The sequence below is a fragment of the Corvus brachyrhynchos genome, unplaced genomic scaffold (assembly GCF_000691975.1).
Source record: "Corvus brachyrhynchos isolate BGI_N302 unplaced genomic scaffold, ASM69197v1 scaffold14, whole genome shotgun sequence".
Lineage (NCBI taxonomy): Eukaryota > Metazoa > Chordata > Aves > Passeriformes > Corvidae > Corvus > Corvus brachyrhynchos.
Window position 1 is genome coordinate 234982 of NW_008239110.1, and position 23025 is coordinate 258006.

The 23025-nt window shown below is 36.8% G+C and overlaps 1 protein-coding gene across 7 annotated transcripts in view; it reads right to left on the reverse strand.

Annotated features, from left to right (window-relative positions):
- Positions 1-23025, reverse strand: part of EPHA7 (EPH receptor A7) — a 202245-nt gene that overhangs the window by 132813 nt on the left and 46407 nt on the right. For all 7 annotated transcript variants that reach the window (XM_017739527.1, XM_017739524.1, XM_008637722.2 and 4 more), the window contains exons 4-5: positions 14809-14964; positions 13603-13938 (exon numbers count right to left, since the gene is read on the reverse strand). In XM_017739527.1, coding sequence (XP_017595016.1) covers positions 13603-13938; positions 14809-14964 — 492 coding nt within the window. The remainder of the gene's footprint in view (positions 1-13602; positions 13939-14808; positions 14965-23025) is intronic.

Sequence of the window (23025 nt, forward strand, 5' to 3'; positions counted from 1 at the left end):
CTCCGAGAAAGAGGAGCCCAGGGAAAAGTTGCCAGCATTGTGCCTGCACACAAAGGGGCAGCTAGAGTGGAACCAGTCGGCCAGCAGCCTTCAGATTCCAGGATCTCTCTGCTTGTACGCCACAAAGGACTATTGCACCGTGAAAGGCAGCAAGTGATGAATTAATAAGTTGACTGGTCCCCCGGGTGCAATCCTTACAGGCGGAGGACATGCCGCGGTAATCAAACAGGGCTATAAATTGTGTACATTGAATGGCACAGAACGCATCTCACTTCATCACTGTTAAGTCAAGATTTCCTGAATTTGTCATTAACTCCTTGGCTTCAATATATTTATTTAAATGGTAAGAGAAAGAGCTTACAATAACAAAAGGGCAACTGATACTACCCAGCGGGATATACAGTCTAATGGAGACCACTGACTTTTACTTTCTACAGCTACATGGGTCAAAATCCACTCCTTTTACACCAAAGCTCCCCCTGAGATACACCGATTAAGTTCAAGACATTACACTACATGCATTTCTGAACGCAGAAAAAAACCCCAAAACCACTGGATCAAGTAATTTTTTACAGCTAGCTTATGCAAATTCCTAAGCATTTATTCCCTACTTGAAGAAAATGGAGCATTTACATGGGTAAGCATTTCCCAGATCCCAGATTTTTACAGAAAATTTCAAAACAATCTTACATTAGATGTAACATCTGATTAATAAAATGTATGAAAAAGGACCACTGTATGAAAAATTTCAATAATTACAACCTTCTCTTTATGGTTTTTTTTTTTTTTTTTTTAATGTGTGCTAGCTCTCTAGGTTGTGGTACTGAATAATACTGACAGTTCAGAGGTAGTTCAATGGAAAGCAATTTTGTGCCAGCCTTTTGGTCCTTAGTCATTTTAAATGGCTTAGATACCTATGAGAGTTAAAGAGAAACTTACCACTGACTTTGAATCAGAGCAAAAGGAGGCAAGAGAGTATTTTTAAAAATTCTTTACTTAATTCCTTCTATCAAAAATATACTTGAGGTCTTCCCACATTTTGAAACAACAGTTCTGTGTGCTTTATCAATATCTTCAAAACTATTTTACGCATCCTCTGAATATTTTTACCTTTCCTAGGCTTCATAGTGAATAGAGGAAAGGAAAATGTACGTGAGTATTGAAACGTTAATTCAAACTTAAAAAATAGGAACTACAAAATGAAGTCCTTTCTGTGGGTCCAATAGAAATCATAACTCTTTTTCAACATAGCATTTATGACACAAGGTATGACTGTTCCCAGGAGTGTTCTACATTCACAGAAATTTATACGACCATGTGACCAATAGAGACATGGTACCAGTTTACTAAGTTCACTGCAGCTGGCAGCTGTGGTATTTCCCCCAGAAAAGGAGCTGTGCTGATTTTATGAATAGGTTTATCACTTTGAGATTAGCTCATTACAATATTTTGCAAGAAGTCAAATTTTATAGACCTCCTGATCTATAAATATACCTCAGGAGACTTGGTAAACTTAATCTAATAAAGTAAATGGTGCTAGAGTTGAGAATGGAGTATGAACACATGCTTGTCCATACTGTTAGCTTGTTAGCATGCTTAGCTAGTTGGGCATAATTCTGGGAATCTCAACATGGGAACACTGTTTAGAGAGATAAAGAAGTTAATTTTGCAAGCATGAGCCTTGACATGCCAGGAACAGAGGATGAACCCTGATCCCTTTTCAAGCAGGCATGACATTGGAAAACAGGGAACACCTATAGTTTCTTTAAGAGTCCCATTGCCTGTCTGCTGGTATCCCAGTGGAGTTTGAGCTATTGATTTAGATCTATAGATTGCTAAATGGGATAGGACATATCTGCCTGAGAGATCACCACCGACATATCTGTATAGGTATGAAAGGTAGTCTCTTTGGGGTACAGAATTTACCCTCCAAAGCATTGTGAGTGTGACAATATTCTGAGAGCCTGGGGTACCTGCTAGGGAAAACATTGAGAAACAGCCTCCAAGAGTTTGGTGAAGGAGTTCACTTTCTCTGCTTATTGCTCATTGAAGGTTATCTGACTGTAATTGTTCTGTGCCACTGCATGGCTGATCAAATTCATTTTTTACACTGAAGGGTGTAACACTTATGAGTGGCCATCACGGCATTATCGTAGGCAAAATAAGGCACCTGCTGCCCTCCTGATGGCAACTCTTAAGTAGCATTACAATAAAAATAAAGCACTGAATAAGTGTTTTATACTTTTAAAATATTTTTAATGTTAAGGCTATAAACTGCAATCAAGTGAAATATCCCAATTTTTAGGACACACCTGTATATGAATATCCTCACTAAGCACCTTGGTTAATTCAGTCCTTGGTAAACAGCTTCAAAGACTCTTAAGAACACGAATTATTAATAAGACAAGCAAATTACTTTTTAGAGTTTTAAAAACCCACAGACAATAAAGTATTTTTAAATTTCCTTGCTTGCTTAGTATTTTCTTGAAAATAAATAAAATCATGTAAATATTTAATGCTAACATTGTGGGAGAAATTAACACTCGCATATGTGGGGGGGTGGAAGGAAGAGGGCATTCAAGTCATCAACTTTTGGCAGTTAATTTAGGTGGCTAAATAGGGAAGGTAATCTAACGCTTCCTCTGTAATTAAGGACGAGTCAATGCACAATTCCTAAACTTGGCTCCTGTTCCAAATCACTCCCTAAAGAAACCTATCAATCTCCACTGACTACAGCAGTGTAAATATCCACCAAAGATTTAAATGCTAATGTTTAATGCCAACATCAAAGAGCATAACGTTTAGCCCTAAAATATTTCATGTGATTAACTCTAGACAATATAAAGTGCAATGACACTTTTCCCTCCTCATTATCAGTTAAGCTGCAATACAAAAAATTAGAACTAAGGGTGAAATTTTGATCTCAGCTACACAAGGGAATATTTGGAATAATTCCACAGGAGGTCCAGAGAGACACATCATTACAGTATTGGCTTTGAAATATTAGCATCCAATTCCTCATTTCACAGCCATGATTAGAGGCTGTATGAACTTAAATAGACTCTTTAGCGAAATAAATGGCATTTCTTCACATAAGCATCAGGGTTTACTAGCTCTGAATCTGGTCTGCTGACTCAGCCACTACTGCCTGATAGGAGCTTGGGTGCTATGAAAAAATATGAGCTCTCCATGATGCATTAGGAAATGAGATTCTCAAAAAAACCAGAAATGCTTAGGTGACAGACAGAAAAGGTCAAAAGGAGAGATGGCAAATAGATCCATCTGCAGACATGAGATGGCAGATACAGAAACTGAAGGGTCTGCTGCTGCAAATGCATACATGTGAGAGATAACACCAGATTCAATGGATAATTTTGTACAAGCTATTGAAACATAGCTAGGAGTTTAGGAGGAGTCATACAAAACAAAGCTAAGAATCACAGTGACAGGACCTCATCCCTATTCTTAAACCTACTTAAGAGGAAGTGAGATCTGTCTTAAAAATTCTGAAAAATACACTAACGGGATAGAAGAAAGAGTAATTAAAAGGAGATTGAGCTATATGTACCTCTGTGTGTGCATGTACACGTGTGCATCTGTCTCTCCCTCTCCTTTTCTTATATAGCAGAAACAAGATGGAAGTAAGATATGAAACATCCCACTTTGCACTTCTAAGATTTCTTGCATTAACAGCAGAAAAATTCAAGCAGTTCTGTGAATATTTTTTCTTAAGATTTTCAGTGTTTCTGCACATGTGGATTCTTTTGTGTCTGACAGATGATTTAGCTCATTCAGTAAAGAATGAGATCTTTGTCGACTTCAGGTAAGATCTTAATATTTCTACCTCTCTGTCAAACATAGTTTAAAATGGTCAAAAACCATTGACAGAGGATAAAGGAGCTGAAGGAAAATTTTCCAAAGAGACATGCATTTAGCATGCTCACAGAGTCTTGGATGTTTAGAAAACTGAGCTAGAAATGACCTTTTCTTAATTACCATTAATATTAAAATGGCCTGAGTCATACGACTTACGACACTTGCTGTGAAAATTTAAATGTACAAATCAAGAGCAGCAAGTCAGGGAGTTTGAAACTACAGCTATCTCTGAAGTCTGATTCATTTTGCAGGCTGCCAATATAAACAAACTACCTTATGGAAACACAAAAAGCAGCTTGTTATAAGCTCAAATTTAGGACATTTATATTGGTCCCACAGTAAGAAGATTTCTGTGTCATTACCATGAGCATGATTTAGTTGTATTATGTTCACATGTAGACACCATTATGTAACACTTAGCTCAGACAAATGGCTCTGTTCTTGATCTTTCTTATTCTACTGTAGTTAATGACCAAATATTGTTAAAAATTGGGACACTAATTATCTGATGTCGACATGTTATGGATAATTAAGAATTGCTCACTCTGAAGCCATGCTAATTGTTTTTCACATGTCTCCTTCTCTCGTCCTTGTGTCCTCAACAAGGCAAGGTAGCTACAGGTTTATACGTACATCTCTGTCACGTACTTTGTCACAGAACATACATCATCCTTTCTGGCTCATCCCCGATTAATTTTGCTGGCTTGCAGCAATTATCTCTCCCTTTGTGACTGACCTCCTGGTAAATGGAGTGCATGATCACTGGGCAATTTTTTCCTGCGTATTTTACCACTTAATTGATCCTTGTTGGCGGACCACAATAGAATACACTAAATTTAAGTCATAAAATGGTTGAAGTTGAGAGAAAGTGGTAACCAGGTTTTAACAATTGTAGTTGACAGCTGTAAAAATCAGATCTTGATAATGTTCTCTCATTTACCCTATTACTTGGATCAGTTGGTTAAAGCTGTTAATGATCCTCTTGGATCAATGTCGTTTGCTTGTAGCTATAATTTACTGCATTGGTGGATTAGTACAGATGTTTTCATAGATAGCTCTGCATCATTCCACCAGATTGCTGTCTGCAACAAATTTGCTTCCATTCATCACTAACGAAGCAAAGAAAAAGATAATCAGCATCTCCTCTCTTAACATTAACAATTGAACTTGGGATAACACTTTTATTGTTGTCAATTTCCAGCCTTCAACCATTGCTTCCTCAGTAAATTGCCCTGAGAGTTTTCTCTAGAAATAGAACCAATTAGATATTTTGACTGTTACAGGGAAAGACTACAGAAATGCTTAACTGTACAAAACAACACATACACTAAAGAAGAGTAGATAAAACTGTTCCACTATGAATATGCCCTATGGAGTCAGGGCTGGTTCTATCACATACAAAGCAGAAGAAACTACATATGGCAGCGACGTGTCAAAGTTGGCAAAAATTGTCCAGACTATTAATTACTGAGACTATTCCAGCACCTGAAAAATCTGCTGACACCCATGGGTTGTCACAGTGGGTAAGTCAGCAATGCCATATTAGGGAAGATGTCTCCTTTTCTTATTACGCCATCATCAGAATGCATACCCATAGCATCAGAAAGATCTTCACAGAATTTGTCTACCTTCACCCTTTCCTGCCAGAGGTGAACCATTTATTCTTGGGCTATTAATACTTTGTAAACTGCCAGAAGGCCATAAGCCAGAAGAAGAAGACTTGTATTTTTCCACTGAGGGCCTGTTTAGCCAAATCTCTCTTTTTCCTTCTAAAAAAGGAGGCTTATTGGCACACGCAACAAATATAAAGTAACTAACTTAATAAAATATTATGTGTTCCAAAAGAGAAGCAGCACAATCTCTGACTCTCTTTCTAAAGAGAATATATATAAAAAAAGCAAACTGGAAATACGCTGTCTTAAATTGCTGGACAATTCTACATGGCATCATTTAAGCTTAATGAAGAAACTTCTTTAGCTCTCCCTCCACAAGCTACCTTCTCTCTTCTAAAGATTTCCACAGGAGTCATTACAGTAGCTTGGCTCAATGACATGCTGTCATCAAATTCTTCACTATATAGAGATGCTGCAGTCTAAGAATTTTTTAATTCACTACATTCAACATTAATTAGGATTTCACATTTGGCAGTAGTGCCTTTCAACAGTGATGTTCATCTCTCATTGAAAAAGCATCTGAGCACTGAAAAGGTTTTGTTTGTTCTAATGACAGTGGCACTTGAATTCTTCAAAAGGTCTGAAACAAACAAACGACACTGAGTTCAGAGTTCCTACTGATGATATCCAGTGCTTATTTATATCCTGCATCCAGTTACCATACTACAGTTCACAGGAAGCAGTAAAAGGAAGATCTGGAGATGTAGTTCTGCTGTGAAAATCAAAGGTCTGTGGAATTGTATTTTCTTTGCACATAAGTTAATCAGCGGCTCTAGATTGTGTATCATCAAGTATAAATATATCAAGTCATTTCTTGTCTTTGTAGTGAAGCTATCTTAAAAGTCTTTGACATTGGCTGAGTCATCACAGAACTACGTATTAAAGTTCCCAAAGAGTATAACAAAGTGCAAAGAGTTTCCACTCTGTTGAAAAGAACTTGTGGCCATGAGAAAAGAAATCTAATTATGGATGAAGTGAAAGAAGAAGCCAGGCATATTTACGAAGGTCTAAAAATTCACGCAGCAGGTGTCATAAGTGCAGCTCTTTAATTTTACAGACCTTTCTGAGATTGGTCACAGACAGTGTGATATTAACACATATACTTGCTTTCAGGATTAATTTTTCATCACTGTGTTTATGAACACAATTGGTTTAACTCACAAATATTGAGGAGATAGCTGGTCTATGTTTTTAAAAGAAAAAGGGGCTCCTAGTCCTTTGTGTGACATTAGTAAAGTAATCCCTCCTTTCCATGGCTAAATTGTACTTTATGTTGCTCATTTTCTTCCTCAAGTACATAGTTTTTTATTGTGCAGCTGGTGAAATTATTCTTGAGTAGTGTACATTAGACCATGGTGACATAACCTGCTTTTTCAATAGCTCAGTGCACAGGAAAGTCAATAGCCCTGAGGCTGTCATGCTTCTCCAAGCAGGTTGCCACCAAACATTTAGTATACATAGCCTAATCAGACCATTTCTAATTTGGAGCTCTGGTTCTGTGAAGCTGAAGCTTTACTTTACCTTTGTGTAGTGATACTAGGGTGTGGTTTCCCATTACCTTCACTTCTAACTATTGTAAAATTCACATAGTCTTAACTAGAAAAAAATGAGTTTCTTAGCAAAAATTATTACATCTCTTTCAAAAAAGATTTTATGACAGAGCTGGAAAGGCAAGAGTTCTGATATCCATTTGAGAAAAAAACTCCAACATATTTTTAGTATACTTTACAAAAAATTCAAATTACATTCAGTCACAAACTGATGTGCAAAAACCTGACATAGTCAGACTCAAAATATGATATGAAGTTAAAATTTCCTTTCAGGATGACAGAGCGCCCATTGCTTTTGATCCTGGGTGTTCTGATAGAGCATAAGGTTCAAATCCTGCTCCTATTGAAGTCAATGACAAAGCTTCCATTGACTTCAGCGGTGCAGGATCAGACCCTAAGCAACACAGTTTGCATCTGCTTGCTTTTTATCTCTCTTATCTTTCAGTGAAAAATATTGGAACATATGAGAACTAAATAGTAGGAAAAAAATGAATTAATATCAACTAGCTATTCTGTGGTACATTTTCTTATAAAACATACCGCTTGTCATTCCGAACTTTTATCGAATATACATTTTCTGTATATGTATATAAAATATCATCAAAACTCTCAAATATATGTGCCATACCATATTATATCCTATACAGATGTTTCCTTCTTTGTGAAAATCTTGAAGAAAAATCTAACATTTAATAATCTAATAATAAAGCCCCAACCTTGCAATTCTGTAGTATCTCTATAACCTTGTGGATGTCACAATATTAAATATGACCTGATACAATCAGTGAATGAACAAGCTGCTTTCCTTGATCTGATGGTATTTGCTATACAGAGACTGGAATTCTTATCAAGTTTTTATCCATCAGTTTAATTCAAGCATAAACTCAGTTATCACCTCCTGTAAAAAAATCTGTGATATTAGTTCAGGGTAATGTGATTGCAGATCAATAGGCAGTCTTAGCCCCACAGAAATAACCCAATCCTTTATTTTAAAGTACTGAAAAGACATCTAAAAAAGTAGAAGAATAGTAACTATCATATGCAACTATTTCTACTCTTATTTTTCCCTTTTTAGTTGACGACCATGGAGTGCAGAATACTTACACAGCTATGCTCTCTGCCTACTTACTGGTCTAGGAAAAAATTTTAAAACATTAAAATATATCTTAAATATTATTGAGATTAAGCACAGACATCCATATAGCTCACATTAAATAAACTAAGCAAAAAGGTAACCCAAAATGCAGTCATCATCACACGTTTCTAAAAACCTCAGTTTAATTAAAGCATTTAGTGAATAATAGTTTTTAAAAGTGATCTTTTATAAAATAATTCCCCCAGCTCAACAGGTGGAACACACTTGGTAAAAAGAAAACATTACTTTTATAATCTGAATTCTTTTTACATGAAGCATTGCTTAAAAATATATATATATAGATGATGTAGCCATATCAATGTGTGAAAACTGATCTACGGTTGGATGTTAGAAGATGAAGCATAGCTCGAAAAGTAAAGTCATTAGCAGGAAATAGCCAAGGAAATCTATAGCTACACTGAAATAGGAAAACACTGAAGAAATGTGTAGTTGAACACTGAAGCTGTTTGTAATAAGCTGTCACGTATCACCAGAAGTGAACATTAGATGGAAGATGTAGATGAAGGTAGATTGAAACAACTTGGTGGCAGTATGGGAAGAAATCAAAATGGCCTGGGGAAAGGAGGGAAGTGAGAATAGGACTAGAACACTGAGGTCATAGTGACTGGGAAAGCCGCAGGCATCAATCTTCTTGATTGCTGCCTCTGCTGGGGGACAGTTCATTGCTGAAGAAAAGTCAGGCTTGAATGAGACTGACAGGGAACAGGAAACAAATAGATGGTCAATAGTGCAGAGACTATGAAAGAAGAGACTTCAAAAAATGAGTAGGGATAATTGAGAGATGGGGAAAAAGCATAAAGAAGCAAAGAAAAATTATAAGCAGCAAGAACGAAAGGAGAATGTAACGTGAGAGAATGCAAAGTGTCTCCCTCATTTAGAAAGACTTCAGAATTACCTAAGAAAGGCAGAACTCACCCCACAGATTTGCATTTATGCATTCAGCCATTTCTTCTTGTCATGTAAATCAACAGTGCTGCTGCTAATAGTCATGATTATATAGCATGCAATGTTTTTTTCAGTTCAAGTTGCTGGGATAATGCCAATTTGAAAAATTCAGCTTACTTTGTTTTTTTAACTGTGAAATTTGGGATCTGTAGCAAAAGGTCTTAAAATTTAACTCTAAGATGTAAAAACGGAATAGCAGCAAATCAACATATACAAAGAAAATTGTTACTAAAAAAGAATGTTTTTCAAGGGTAAGCCTTGATTATGGAACTGAATCGGGTTTTTTAACCACTTGAAGTTGTCAGCATTAAGTGCATCTGAAGGCACAGCATGACCTAAGAGGGCTGTGGGACACCTTTCTCTTGCTGTGAAGAAGCAGCAAGCATTAGCAAGTGCTCCCTGCACAAGAGCAAAGAGTACAGGGACAGTTATTGGCATTGGATTTTAACTTCTGCTTATCTTGGTTGGTTACGGTAATAAAGCATGATGAGTGTCTCCTTGGATTTGGTTTTTCCTTTTCAATGACTATACAGACAATTTAAACTGGCTCAGGATACACACTTAAATTTGCTCAAACCCTGATAAAATGTCGGTATTCATTCAAAATATCCTAAGCTTTATCAAGGTCAGGGTAGGTTGGGTATATTATCACCCTTTACCAGAGATGAGTCCATTTTTCATTCAGATAAATTCCAGAGGAAAGGATGCAGAAAGATAGTTTTAAAAACACACTATCTTTGCAAAAATGTCAACAGAGAAAATAAAAAATTGTTATTGAAGCATATTTTGTAAAATGAAAATGCATGAATGCCAAAATACAACAAATATTCATCTGCAGTCAAACCTACTCAAGTTACAGTCACCTTCTGGGTGTTGTATGAAAAAAATGTAAAATTTGGGAAGGAATTTGATGGATCAAAAGGAAGTACCAGTACAACCGAAAGGTGACTATCTTATTAGGGAAGTGGTCAATTTTATCTTTGGTAAAAACCCATTCAGTAAGCTTGCAAAGGTAGTACTTGTCAGCCGTTGGCCAGGTGCAGCTCTTTAGTACATTCGTTTATCATAACTAGAGCTTATTCACATTTAAATCTGAACTCTACAAGGATGCAGGAGTTCTCATAGATCACCTTGCAGTACTGGGATGACATCCTGTATTCTTTATATGATGCTGGATAGGCAAGATATGAAACAAGATGGTTTACTCCAGGGGGACTTAGTGCACTTAATCTTGATCAAAGAAAGAAAACAAAGCAAAACCAAAAGCCTTGTGGTTCTTGGCTGAAGCAAAAGAATATGTCATATGACAACTGATAGCCTAGTCACAAAGCCTTTTTAAAACAAGGAATGAAAAGCAATGTGTCATATGTGTATATATATAAGTGATTTGAAAGGATACCTACCCACTTGCAGTCATTTTATTGTGTTATTTCCACAAATATAAATAGGTTTTTATCCACCACCTGGTTCTTTTATGTGGCATGCTTTCTTTGTCTCATCAGAAGCTTGTTACATGTGGGTGAAGAAACACTGAATATATTCTATAACCCCATTCTTTTATCAATAATTTCCTGTTATCATTACACAATTATTTGAATTTTGTGACTATAGCCACAAAGGAGCAATTCAATTAAACCAAAACTAAAAAGGGAAAATCTCATTGCAATCCTCTGTGCAACTGGTGAACCCAGTAATTATATATAGCCACCTATTGTGCTAGCATAATAACATGTGAAGAAGGTTTAGTTAGACACATTTACACACATAAAAGGCAATATGGGCATAGAAAAAGTCAGTTTTGCCAGAAGTATAGAACAGTCACACAGGAACAAATGAGACCTGCATGAATCCTAGTTTACTTGGCCATAAATAAATCCAACATTTTCTTTCTCTCCATGGTAAAATAAAAGAGAAGCACAGAAGCATAACAGCCTCCTTTGAGCAACCGGTCTCTTTCTGTTCAATTATAGTCATCAATCTGTTCCACCTAAAATATTTTCCTCCTTGAGAAACCACAGAAATCAGTATTAGGATCCAAAACATGCTGTTGCAAAAATAATGTAAAAGAGGTCTTTCCTTTTGCTAACTGCATTTATTCTGAACGTCTGTATTTTCTTTAACACAAATTTTGTAATTCAGTGAAAAAAAAAAAAGAAGCTGCTTTTATGTGGTGCTTCTAATCAGACAATCTTGAAGAGCTTGGTAAGGAAAAGTGAAGGTTACCTTCATTTTACAGAGAAAACTACAACAAAAAGAGCTTAAAGCCATTTTATTTTTTCCAAAATCTGTCCCCTATGTCTATTCCTTTTAGATGCCAAATTGGAAGCCTTTAAATCTTTATATTCCGAAGTGCTAAACAGGCAAAGCCTCAGTTGTACCTTTTCTCTAGACAGTGTCAAATCCTGGGAAATGGTGGCCTGTGCATAATCCCACAGTAAACTGGAGAGTAGGGAAAAAACAGTCAGATCTCCTGCTTCCTGATGCATGGTCTTACAAAGCTTGTCTAGGAGACTGAAGATTTTTTTATTGCTTTAAATCTTTTGTAAAGTCTAGATGTTGTCTCTAATATATACATGCATGCTATAGTTTCACTAAAATCTCTGGGCTAGATATGAGGATCATCTCATAAAATCACATAGCTTGTGTTACTTCTAGGATAGCACAGGATACCCATCTTATATCTTCTGGCCTAATAAAACCCCTGTAAATCTATGACTATGACAACACAAGATAATGAATGATAATGAGTTATCTTGGGGAAAACACAGCAAACTTCTGATTAAGGCTTTTTCATCTTCCTCAGATGTGATACTAGCCACTAAATTGCACTGTTTCTTCCTTTACCCTGTGTGCCACTGAACCATCAAAGCACATAAAGTAAAGCCAATTTGATTCAGCGGAATAAAAAAAAGTCCAAATCCTCTTCTTCATGTGATAGCTCTGTACAGTCATCTACAGAGAGCAGAACACTGTCCACCTGTGCATGTTTGAAGAATTATAGAGAATTATTCTGAAGATGAAAAATCAAGGTGCCAAAATAATATCATCTGTGGTGCAAAAATAGTTTCAGGGTAAGTTTTCTGTGCTGAAAATCTCATCATAAACTTCAAGAACTGAACGAACACAGAGACCAATCCTTTCAGCCACAGAGATGGTTTCAAAATAATATGAAATGTGCATTTGGAATCCATGAAAGCAATATAGGGAGATTAAATATCCCATAAATACTCCAGCCTAACTTTAACAACCATAGAAACTGTCCGAAATTTGGGGGGAGAGAAGGAAGGTTTTGAACTAAATTTCTTGTCCCTTATTTCTTTTTTGAGATGACTATCTTTAAAGTAAAAAATAACTACAATTTTTCCTGTTTGTTCATTTACCCTGTTTGGTGAGTTTGTTCTTGGTTCAAAACATTACTTTAGGGGATCATTTCTACTGCACCAAACAAAAAAAAAATAGCATGATCACAGTCATTGAAATTTCCTACAAGATATAAGTATGAAATATCCTTTGAAATATTAGTCAGCTGTCCTTACAGGAAGCATTGTCTCAGTTATTCACTTTATATTCTTTTTTACAGCATTTCTTTGAAAGCCAGATCTTGCAAATAATATTCAGTTTAAGATCTTTTGCTCAAATTACAAAAGGTTAGCTTTACTATCTCTCTTTATGACCATGGCACGCTATTGCCCTGTAATTTTACCAACAAAAAACTCGCCATTTCAGAAACCTAAATCTAAGAATTCTCTTTTTTTTTTTTTTTTCCATTCAGCTGCAGACAACTAAAGCCCTTTTTTTCCCTGGGGTGATATGCTAGTTTGATTTTATTTCCCCTGACATTTCACCTGTCAGATTATGATAAATAGAAGAAACAAAGAATAATCATCACATTCTCATTGCATCTCATAATCAAATATCTGGAAATATAAGATAAATCAGAAATACTGTCCTGAGGGAAAACATTAACACTGAAAACACCATCCGAAATCCAAGTCATCTTCCAGTGACCTAGGACTCCCATGCACATTTAAAAAATTCAAAAAAGAAGTCTGCACAGAGCCGTCACATCTATTTTTTTATCTTCAAATACTTGGGAATTACCTATAATGAAGTAAGAACAACAACAACAAAAAAGTTCCAGAGTTAAGAAATTCTATATAATAACAAAGCTGTGTGTCTTCTTTAAGTCTTTGTGAATGTTTTCTGAAAGCAATCCTGAGGCCAAGAAACAGGCCAGGTTATCCTGAAATAGTATAAACTCAAATTAAATAGCTGGCAAGGTGAAAGGATTAATGAGCCAGAACACATTGAACATGCTCCTGATTTACTGCATCTATAGTTTGCATGTTCCAAATTTCTCTCAGTCTCACAGTGTTGAGATTCATAAGTGATGAAAACTTACCTGCTTGGCCAGTGGTAATACTGACAGCTGCAAAAAGCCTCTGGGAACGACTCAAGTCAGAAACCCCATTCACAGCTTCAACTTCAAACGTGTAGTTAGCATGAGCTAGCAGGTCCATGACAGTGACATAGTTATCTACTAATCCAGTTTGCTGGGGCATATATCCAATGTTACTCCCACAGGGAACACACTCGCCCTGCTCCCAGCTGCACCTCTTGCACAAAATGCGGTAGGTCACATCACTTCTTCCCCCGTTGTCTGCAGGAGGACTCCACTCCAAACTCACAGTAGTCTGGTTGATATTGAAAATTAGGTTCTGTGGTGCAGATGGAGGTCCTACATAATACACAAAGAAGTCCAGGGTAATTACACAAAACCACAGTGGGACACACAGGTAGCATTTTAATTACTGAGATAGAAAACAGTTGAAGCCTTTTTCTTCATATAAACATTTCATTATTTCTAGTACAGGCTGCATAAAAGCTTTCTTGAACTCATTTGGTAAGAGCTTTATTATTTTCCATTAAGACATCAGAGTAACAATTGTCTGTATATTTACTGCAATGGATTTTAGCTGTTTTTCTTCTGTGCAATTAAAAGGAATGGTTAATATACCTTAAAGGTTCTCTTTAATAGGTTTTCCAAATATGGGATTTGTTCATCTCTTCTAAACATACTGCACAAGCTGCATCTACTCCTTTGTTATCAGCTCTGATATGATTTACAGAGATATTTAGTGATGTTTTGGATTTAGGAGACTTCTACTGTTTGAACCAACAATCTGTCTAGGCCAATCTATTTGCAATTAGAAGGTTAAGTCAGATCCAGTTACAGTTCAATCCAAGTGCAGACCCACAGAGGTTACTTTTCATTTTTCACATTACTAATTTTGGTATTATATCACATAATGCACATTGTCTACAACAATTTAGGGAAAACCAGGCCTGTATTCTATCTATTGCAGTGAGTTATGCACTTATGCAACACACAGTGTTTTCCAATGCTGCATCAAGCAAACATGAAAATTATATTTATGCCTATTCCATATTCACTGTCAATCCTTTTGTCCTCTGCCTTTCAATTTCTTTTACCATTGCAAATGTACTTTTCAAACACAGGAAAAGCCAGACAAAACTACTCGCTGCAAGTGGCTGCACCTGGTTGGTTAAGCAACGTCCTTTGCTATTAAATTCATGACTCACTCACTTGTGCATGCGACATATGGTGGATCAGAAGGTGCTCTATAATAGCTATCTTCACAGTCGCATCTGGAAGATCCTTCCTTGTCAGAGAAGCTGTGACTAGGGCAGCGGGAGCACTGCAGATCTTGTGAGGAGGATTTGTAGAACCCACGGCCACAAGCTAAGGCAGAACAAAACAAATTAAGGTTTAGATTTGCATGGACTTCAATCCTGATATTTTTTTGTTTCAGTCACATGAGGTACACATTCCTGTAAACATCTAAACTGCCCCTTCTGTTATGTTAGCTCAAGCAAGATATGCTCACAATTTCTTTTTCTTCAGATGATGCTGTTAATGATTTTGTGGCATTTTTATGCGTTCAAGTATATGCTATATGTACCTCAACAGCTGGCAGTACATTATTTTAAAACAGAGGGCCACATAAATACAAGAAGCATTTGTTTTTCACCAAAGAAGAGTACAATAATGGTGTGAAACATCTGGATGCCTGCAATAGGCCTAAACAAAAGGAAAACACTCCTGAGATTTGCTCTAAGGCCACTGAAGTGTTTATGGTATCTGAACTAGTTGTTTCGGAGCAAAATTTATTCTTCCCTGATCTCAGAAACCCAAAGAAGCTGTAACTCACCAGCAAACCCTGATCCTGAGGAAAGAATGAGGCGTGAATGCTTGTTTAAAAGATGACTCTGGTAGGAACATGAAGAGGAGGAGAGCAGACAGCATAAACTGCTCAATTGGTTCGTCCAGTTTCACAGAAAGAGACAAGTAGGTTGAAATTAACTTACTAAAACTTTCAAGAAAAAGACAAAAGGTAGACAATAGGAAATATGTGCATAAGGTAATTTCTTACTTTGGTTTCTCCACTGTGAACCCATGAAATTAAAAATTGTTGTGTTCCAACACTGACGTTTAGAAATGCTTCTTGCAGCTACTGCCACAGCTCCCAAGGCAGAAACACACATAAAACACACCTACTATTAGACTTACAAGCAGAGCACTGCAACCTAGACAGCCAGCTTAAGAATGTATAAACTATGAGAACTGTAGGGAATGGGGAAGAAGGAAGTGGGGATCAGACAACACTAAAACTGAAAACACACTAAAGACTCCATTTCAGCACTGAGGTTATGGGCAAACTTACAAACACTGTCAACATGCAAAACAAAACACAAAAGTCCTCCAGAACTTTCTAATAAAGCAGAGGCATTTTCAACCAGACTATTTTAGTCTTTTTTTTTTTTTTTTCCCCCAACCCTAACAGACAGTCTAACCTTCTTAAGCCACCGCCTGTCTGCAAAGGAAAGGGACAGTGGGTGAAACTTTGTACTGGGTATCAAAATATTAAAGCTAGTTAAATAGTCATTCTGAATTCAGAGGGAGAGAATTTACTTTGGTTATATTCTTATTTGCTTGGATATTTTCTCAGAACAGAAATGCAAAGTATCAAAAGACACTGATATTTGGAACAGTTATTTCAGTTGTCTGGTACTGCAGTGATGGAAAGAGCATGAAAACAATGAGCTTTATCCAAAGCTCACTGAGTCAACGAGGAGTACCTTTGACTTTAACAGCCTTTGGACTGCACCCATAGTGTCGCTAAAGCAACACGAGTCTGTTAGTCTGATTAATTTTACACAACAGAGAAAAAAATAAAAGGCAGCAATACTTAAGATAACAGTAGATTAAAGTTGATGAGTTATGTAAATCAACAGTGGATCACACCAGTAGGAAATTTGGGCTCTTACTCTATCAATATACTAAGTTTTTTAAGAAACATATGCTTAAATTGCCATAATATTTAGAGGTTTTTGTGCTGAAAAAAACCCAGTGGATTGAAGATAAATTCTCTGGCAGAGCCAGTTAGCATGCAAAAATTGTAGCCTTTGATTTTGACAAAGGGGCACAAGTTAGCATTAGAAGAAAATCTAGTCCTGCTTGTAAAATGTTCTATAGCTTGATTCTGCCACAGTAGCTGTTATATATGCTACTTAGAAAAAACAACAAAAAGAATTTTGGAGAAGCACTTTAGATAAACATGACCTGTGAATTCATAGTTGTGGAAAATTCAACTCAGAATTATGCTTTTATACTTTCATCCAAGGTTGTTTCAGAATTTGCTGACCAAAGAACACAAAAGCTGAACTGATTTTTATACATGTACCTCAAAACATACACTTAAACTTCAGGCTGCTTTTTTTAGTACTTGCAATAGAAATGTAGCTAAATTTACCAAATATTAGTTTCCCGCCTTTCTTAAATAGTCGTGCTCCTTTCATACCAAACATAACGCTGGACAAATACCCTGGAACTTCCAACATGTAGTCCTCTGCAAAGCAAAGAGCAACTTAAAAGGCAAAGATCCCTACTGTGTTTCCAGTCTGTCCTTCTCAGCAGGGAACATTACAAGGCAAAGATGCAGAGAGTAAAATAAAGATTTCAGACAGAAATAACAAAATGTAAACAAAAAACCTCCTTTTCGTTTTTTTTTTGTTTTTTTTTTTCCTGATGACTTGATCAAGACATTTATATGCTTAGTCACTCACTATTTAAAGTAAGTGTGCATTTCTTATTAGAGTTCAAAGGATCTGAGTGTCTGTGACTAGTTTACATGACTGAAAGCCAATTATTCTCCCGCACAGCGTAACACAGGCAGCAGGTTCAGGCATTCATATCATGCTACCATTCCATTAGCTTTTTGTCCACTGAGAGGCTTGTGATGACATTTAATAACCATCCCTTTAACTCATAATAAATCCCAGAGATATAAGTGCCATAATATTCCAGCATCAAAATTTTTAACAGTATGAAAATAGCACTTTTAAAAAGATTTTTAAAAACTTTGTAATTCTTTAGAAAGGAGGGTATGCAGGGCTGTACACTGTAACTAAAAGTACTCATTGGAGGAATACAACTAAATTATTTTCCCATCTTTCTTCATAAAATTAAATTGTGTTTTTCAGGCTAGCAGTGGAGTACTTCCATTGCTTAAAACTTGGGGACCTATGGGTCCTTATCTGTTTTTAACATATACCATTGTCCTTGCAAAGAAAATTACAACTGAAAACTCTACCAAGATGGTGTTGCACAGACCATTTACGAAGGTGTGAGAACTTGCCAGTCAGCTATACAGATAACAGATGGGAAAGAATCATTCAAAAATACTGGTTTGAATCTTTTTTCCCCTCCCTTTTGTCCTGCCTTGCCAAATTGCTTTGGTGGATATTTTTATTTTGTGAGCAACTTAGATTGTTTTGTTCTACACTATTTTAATTCTACATATTTTGATTCAGTTTAGTTCTTCATGTAATATTTTTAAGATTACAGGGACAGGCAGTATAAAATCCCCACTGCTACTACCTCCATAAGGGACATTTAAAAAATGCTAATTGTAAAACACCTAAAACAAACACATTAGCCAAACAACACTCAGAGCTCTGTACATGCAAATCTAAAGGCGATAAAGACAGCTACTCTTTCACAAAAGTATCTCATGGCAAAGCTTCAGGCAACTCATATGACATTTGATCACACCCATTTTATTAGTACAGAGAGCACTCAGCAGCAGCACTTCTTCCCTATAAAGGGAGCCTATATTGTAAGTCAGGGCACAGAACTCAAGCAATGACAGAAGATATGCAGGGGCATATGACTGGTGAGATGGCACTCTGATGTTGTAGCTCTAATCCTCATCATTGTTGATCTGAGTAAAATGTGAACTCATTTGATGTTCCTCAAGCAAGCTAAGATCCAGCATTAGTTTTGCAACTGAAGGGCTTCTGGGGTACTTGAAAAGGCAGCACAGGAGTGGGGAGAAAGGCAAGAAAGCCAGCACAGAATACAATTCCCTTCCATTCACTGTGTTGTGTCATTTACGGCTGCTAATTTAACAGAACAGCTCTTCCCAGATGAAGCTCCCATTTTGTTCAAACAGCTGCTCCAAAGTCTAAGATGTTACTGACAGCACAAAGACACAGAAGAGCACCTACCTGTCTGACCTCAACCAGCTTAAAACAACACAATTAGGTTTTAATTCTTTCCCCATATACTGCAAAATCAACAATAAATACAGAAGAAAGTCTTGCTTCAGCCAAGGCACGATTCTTCACTTAGCCTCAAAACCACTAGGGACTGTCCATCAGTGACCCTCCCAGGGCTGACCAGCACCTTGGACTTGTTTACTTATCTGCAATAGCCATGGCTGCTCCTCAGAGCAAATCTTCTCACCTCCTCCATGAAACAGAGACTTTTCTTGTTGGGAAGCTGGCAGAGTTCCAGTGTGAAATACAAAGACAATGTGGACAAAATCTCTTGGATGAGAGAGCTTTCCTGGACTTGGGGTTTGAAACTGAGCAAGCCCTAGATAAAGAAGTACACTATTCTGGCTGTATACAATGAAAAAACCTTGTGAAAATCATACCAGCAGTCTTTCTTGGCTTGGACTAAGTTGCCTTCTTCTGGTCCATCCAGTAGCACTCAGCCATAACAAGGATGTATCGTGACAGTAGGGCCTGGCACACGGCTGGGCACGGCTGCAGCATCAGTGCGCGGTGCCCACTTGGAAACGTGTTTAGCATATGCCACTGCAGTCAGTGCATTCGCAAACACTTTTAGCCAGTATGTTTGGTATCCCTTAAGGGGCTACACAAATACTGTAAATAATGGAATTTTGCAAAGCCAAAAGTAAATACTGAGGAATTAACACACACTAACAAGAACTATGATGCCACATCTGTGGTATAAGATGCTGACTGCACCTAATGGAGAAGAATAGCAGCTTCTCTGCTGTGAGCTCATCACACGCTTTAGTGGCCCAGTAGAGATAAAATAATGTATATTCTTCTTTACATATTAATAAAAAAAAAAAAAATCCAAGGACTTCTGCAGAAGGGAATGAAGGCAGATGTAGACAGCAGCAAACAACAGTCTAGAGTTGCACTTGTGGGACAGGAAAAAGGAAAAAAAGGATGTGTTAAGTACTATGCACTTTTATGTAGCCTTTTCACTATAAACACCATGAGATTCATTTTGTGTCTAGGATAGCTAGGGAACTTAAATTGGGAGCAATGATGGAAATATGGTGAGAGCCATGAGTGACATATGTAACAATTGATGTTTATATAAGCAAAGGAGAAAGAATAAACAGTTAGAGGGCACTGACACATTAATCAAGAAAATGATTTGCTACTACAATAAACAATTAAAAAAGAAAAAATTCCATTTATTGAAGTGCAAGGCTTCCAGGTGGCATATCAGCTTAAGACTTAAAGGCCACAGAATTGTTTCAGCGTGTTAGACACTTGATTGAACATGGCTTTTGATAATAACTTTTGAGTTTAAATGAAAGTAATTAAAGAGGCGAATGCACTAATTACTGTTTGATCCCATTATAAAAAGTAGACTGGTATAAGAGGATGAAAATAAATATGACATACTGTGCTAGCAGAGCAAGAGACCTTGTCTGTTTACTCTGGTTTGCTCACCATTCCTGGAGTTTGCCATCACTAGTAAGCCTTAGTGGTGTGACAGTTTTATGCACACTAAGATGAAACTAATGTTTAAAAAACAATACTTTTCCAAAGTCAGTGTCAAAGGATGACAAAGGAGTAATCACAGAGTTTCAACAACATCAGTATTACCTATGAACTTGGGGTACCAGGCCAGTCCCACTGAGAACCGTGGCAAATTGACTGCCCACCTTGGGAGGCTCAGGTCTTCCCCTGGGTTCCTTTCTCTCTTCACTTGAATAAGTTGACTATATTATAAGTGATTCTATACATTGTATTTTTTCCTATGAGCAGTGACTAGAATTTGTTTTATATCTGTGTGGGCATAACTCTCCATTCTTGTGATCTGTTTTCCATTATCTTAATCAGCTCCCTACCTTTCTACCTTCTCCAAGCCTGAGAAAATTAAAGAGAATTCAGCTAACCCTCTTTTCACAGAAATGATGTATACACAAAGAGTGTGTGCAGATGTTTCCTGGATGAAGTTATGCAGCTGCAAAGACTTTAGTAATTATAAAATGCAAAATGGATTGTTCTGTAATTGAAAATCTCTGGAGCTCTGATACATTTGAAAAAATTAACATACATATATGTATGGCCAGGACATAGATGGATTCTGTTAGATTATTTATTACAGATGGATATTTTAGCTAATGCAGAAAAAAAAAGAGCTGGCCTTTCTCCATTGGAGCTTTCAAATATTTGCTTCATATTAATGTCTATGGTTCCATAACTCAGGACTAAAGCACAGCTTGCAGAAACAGTACTCCCACTGCTAGTGTTGCTGACCTCATCTACAATGGACGGGTCTAGAATCTTTATTTTAATCCTATTGACAGTGCCTCAGTGGGAGTAATTATAACAGTCAGCCACAAATCCAGACCTCCCGTCACTGATATATTAGGGTTTTTCACAACCAAAATGAGCAGCAGACAAGGAGAATAAAAGCAACATGGGGTAGTGATTATAGCAAGATTTGTCAACCCCCTTCTGTATTAACCTGCTACAAACACATGAAAATTTGGCATGGGAGACATTAGAAATACAAAAGGTTTAACCTTTCACAGTGTCAAAAAATAAAATTTTGAAAATCATTTGTGGGGCATTGTTCTCTTATGAGATACTTGGCTGGTAGATCACAACATCAGCCACAGACACTTTTTAGCTGAAGTCTAACTTTTCTCTGAAAAGTTTAGGTAAACTTAAAGCAGACCATTATAAAACAATTCCCAACTGCAGATTTCAATGTGAAATATTAGACATAAGAAATCTAGTAACAAAAAGAGACTTTATAACCTCTGATCCTCTTTTCCAATAATTTGTGTATGTTCCAGTCACAGCTATGTTTGAAACTGTAAATTACTTTTATAGTGAGAGATGGCATCTGTTATGCCTTCTCTGGCACCTAATATATATTGTTTTATAAGGAGCTTAGACTGTAGTATTTTGTCTAACTACTATGCAACGCTAAATGTCTAACTGAAAAAGAAGTTTATTTTAGCTTGATTTTTAAACTGCAATAGCATCTAAAGATTATTCATGTTTCAACCAAGGAATTATGTTGTATGTTTTAGTCAGAATAAACTCAGGACTCTTAATGGTGCCTAAGCTATAGTGTGAATGACATATCTAAACAGGGTTGTCCCATGGCTGCATACCATCGTTCACTGAATGTTTGTTGTTGCCTGTCAGGAATCTCTCAGACCTCATATTCATTTCCCAAGCCTACTATGCCCTTGTTTTCCAAAATCCTGATAATGTCTTTTGAGAGATGTTCACCTACTGCTGGTCACACAAACAGAGATCCAGAATGAGAATGCTTTCTAGGTAACTTGTTTCTGATTTTTCCACTGAATGAAGTGAAAGCTTCACCTCTCTACAAATCTGCTCAAAAAAACTCCAAAACCAAACAAAACAAAGCCCCAAAAGTGAGCATGTCATCATATGTGTCTTTTTAACTTATCTAGCTGCAAGAAACATAGGCACAAAGTAGTACTCTGCTGTTTTCCTGGCTAATTTATAGACAAGGACAAAGTAATCAGATTGAAGAACATATCCTACAAATCAAAGAATACCCAATGTCACTATAGCGTAACAGCAAAATTACTTTGAATCTAATCATTCCGAATCGGTACATAAAAGACTACATCTAAATGGCAATTAAAGACACGGTAGCATATTCTGAGGAGAATTAATTAACTGGGTGAGCTAAAAGTTGTGCATTGAGGCTATGACATAATGTTTCTCTAAATTTTCAGTTTACAAGGATAAGGGATGTGCCTCTCATTACCTTTCTTGGGAATCATAAATATAAAGCCAGCATGAAAAATTGGGGGAAATTAACATGTGATAGATACAAAGACACTAAAAATGCAGACATATGCAACTCTGTTACCCTGTTACAGAGTTCAAAACTGAAAGGTGAGTTAGAAAAATGAAAGGAGAAGAGATATTCTGGCTTTCCTGTTCATTCTTTTCCTATTTTTCTCCTTTTGTTCAACCATGCCCTTCCCTCAAGATTAGGTTTTCAAGGTGCTCAAGTAGCTTCTGCTCAGAGTTGAGTGACAGCTCAACTCATTAGCCAGGTTGGGAGCAAAAGCTCCACACTTTGAGGGACGTGGTATGGATTCATCACCAAAAAAATGAATCCATGCCTGAAGTATTGTCAGCAATAGAAATTTTATCTTTCTTCCTCGAAAGGTTCTCAACCACTCAG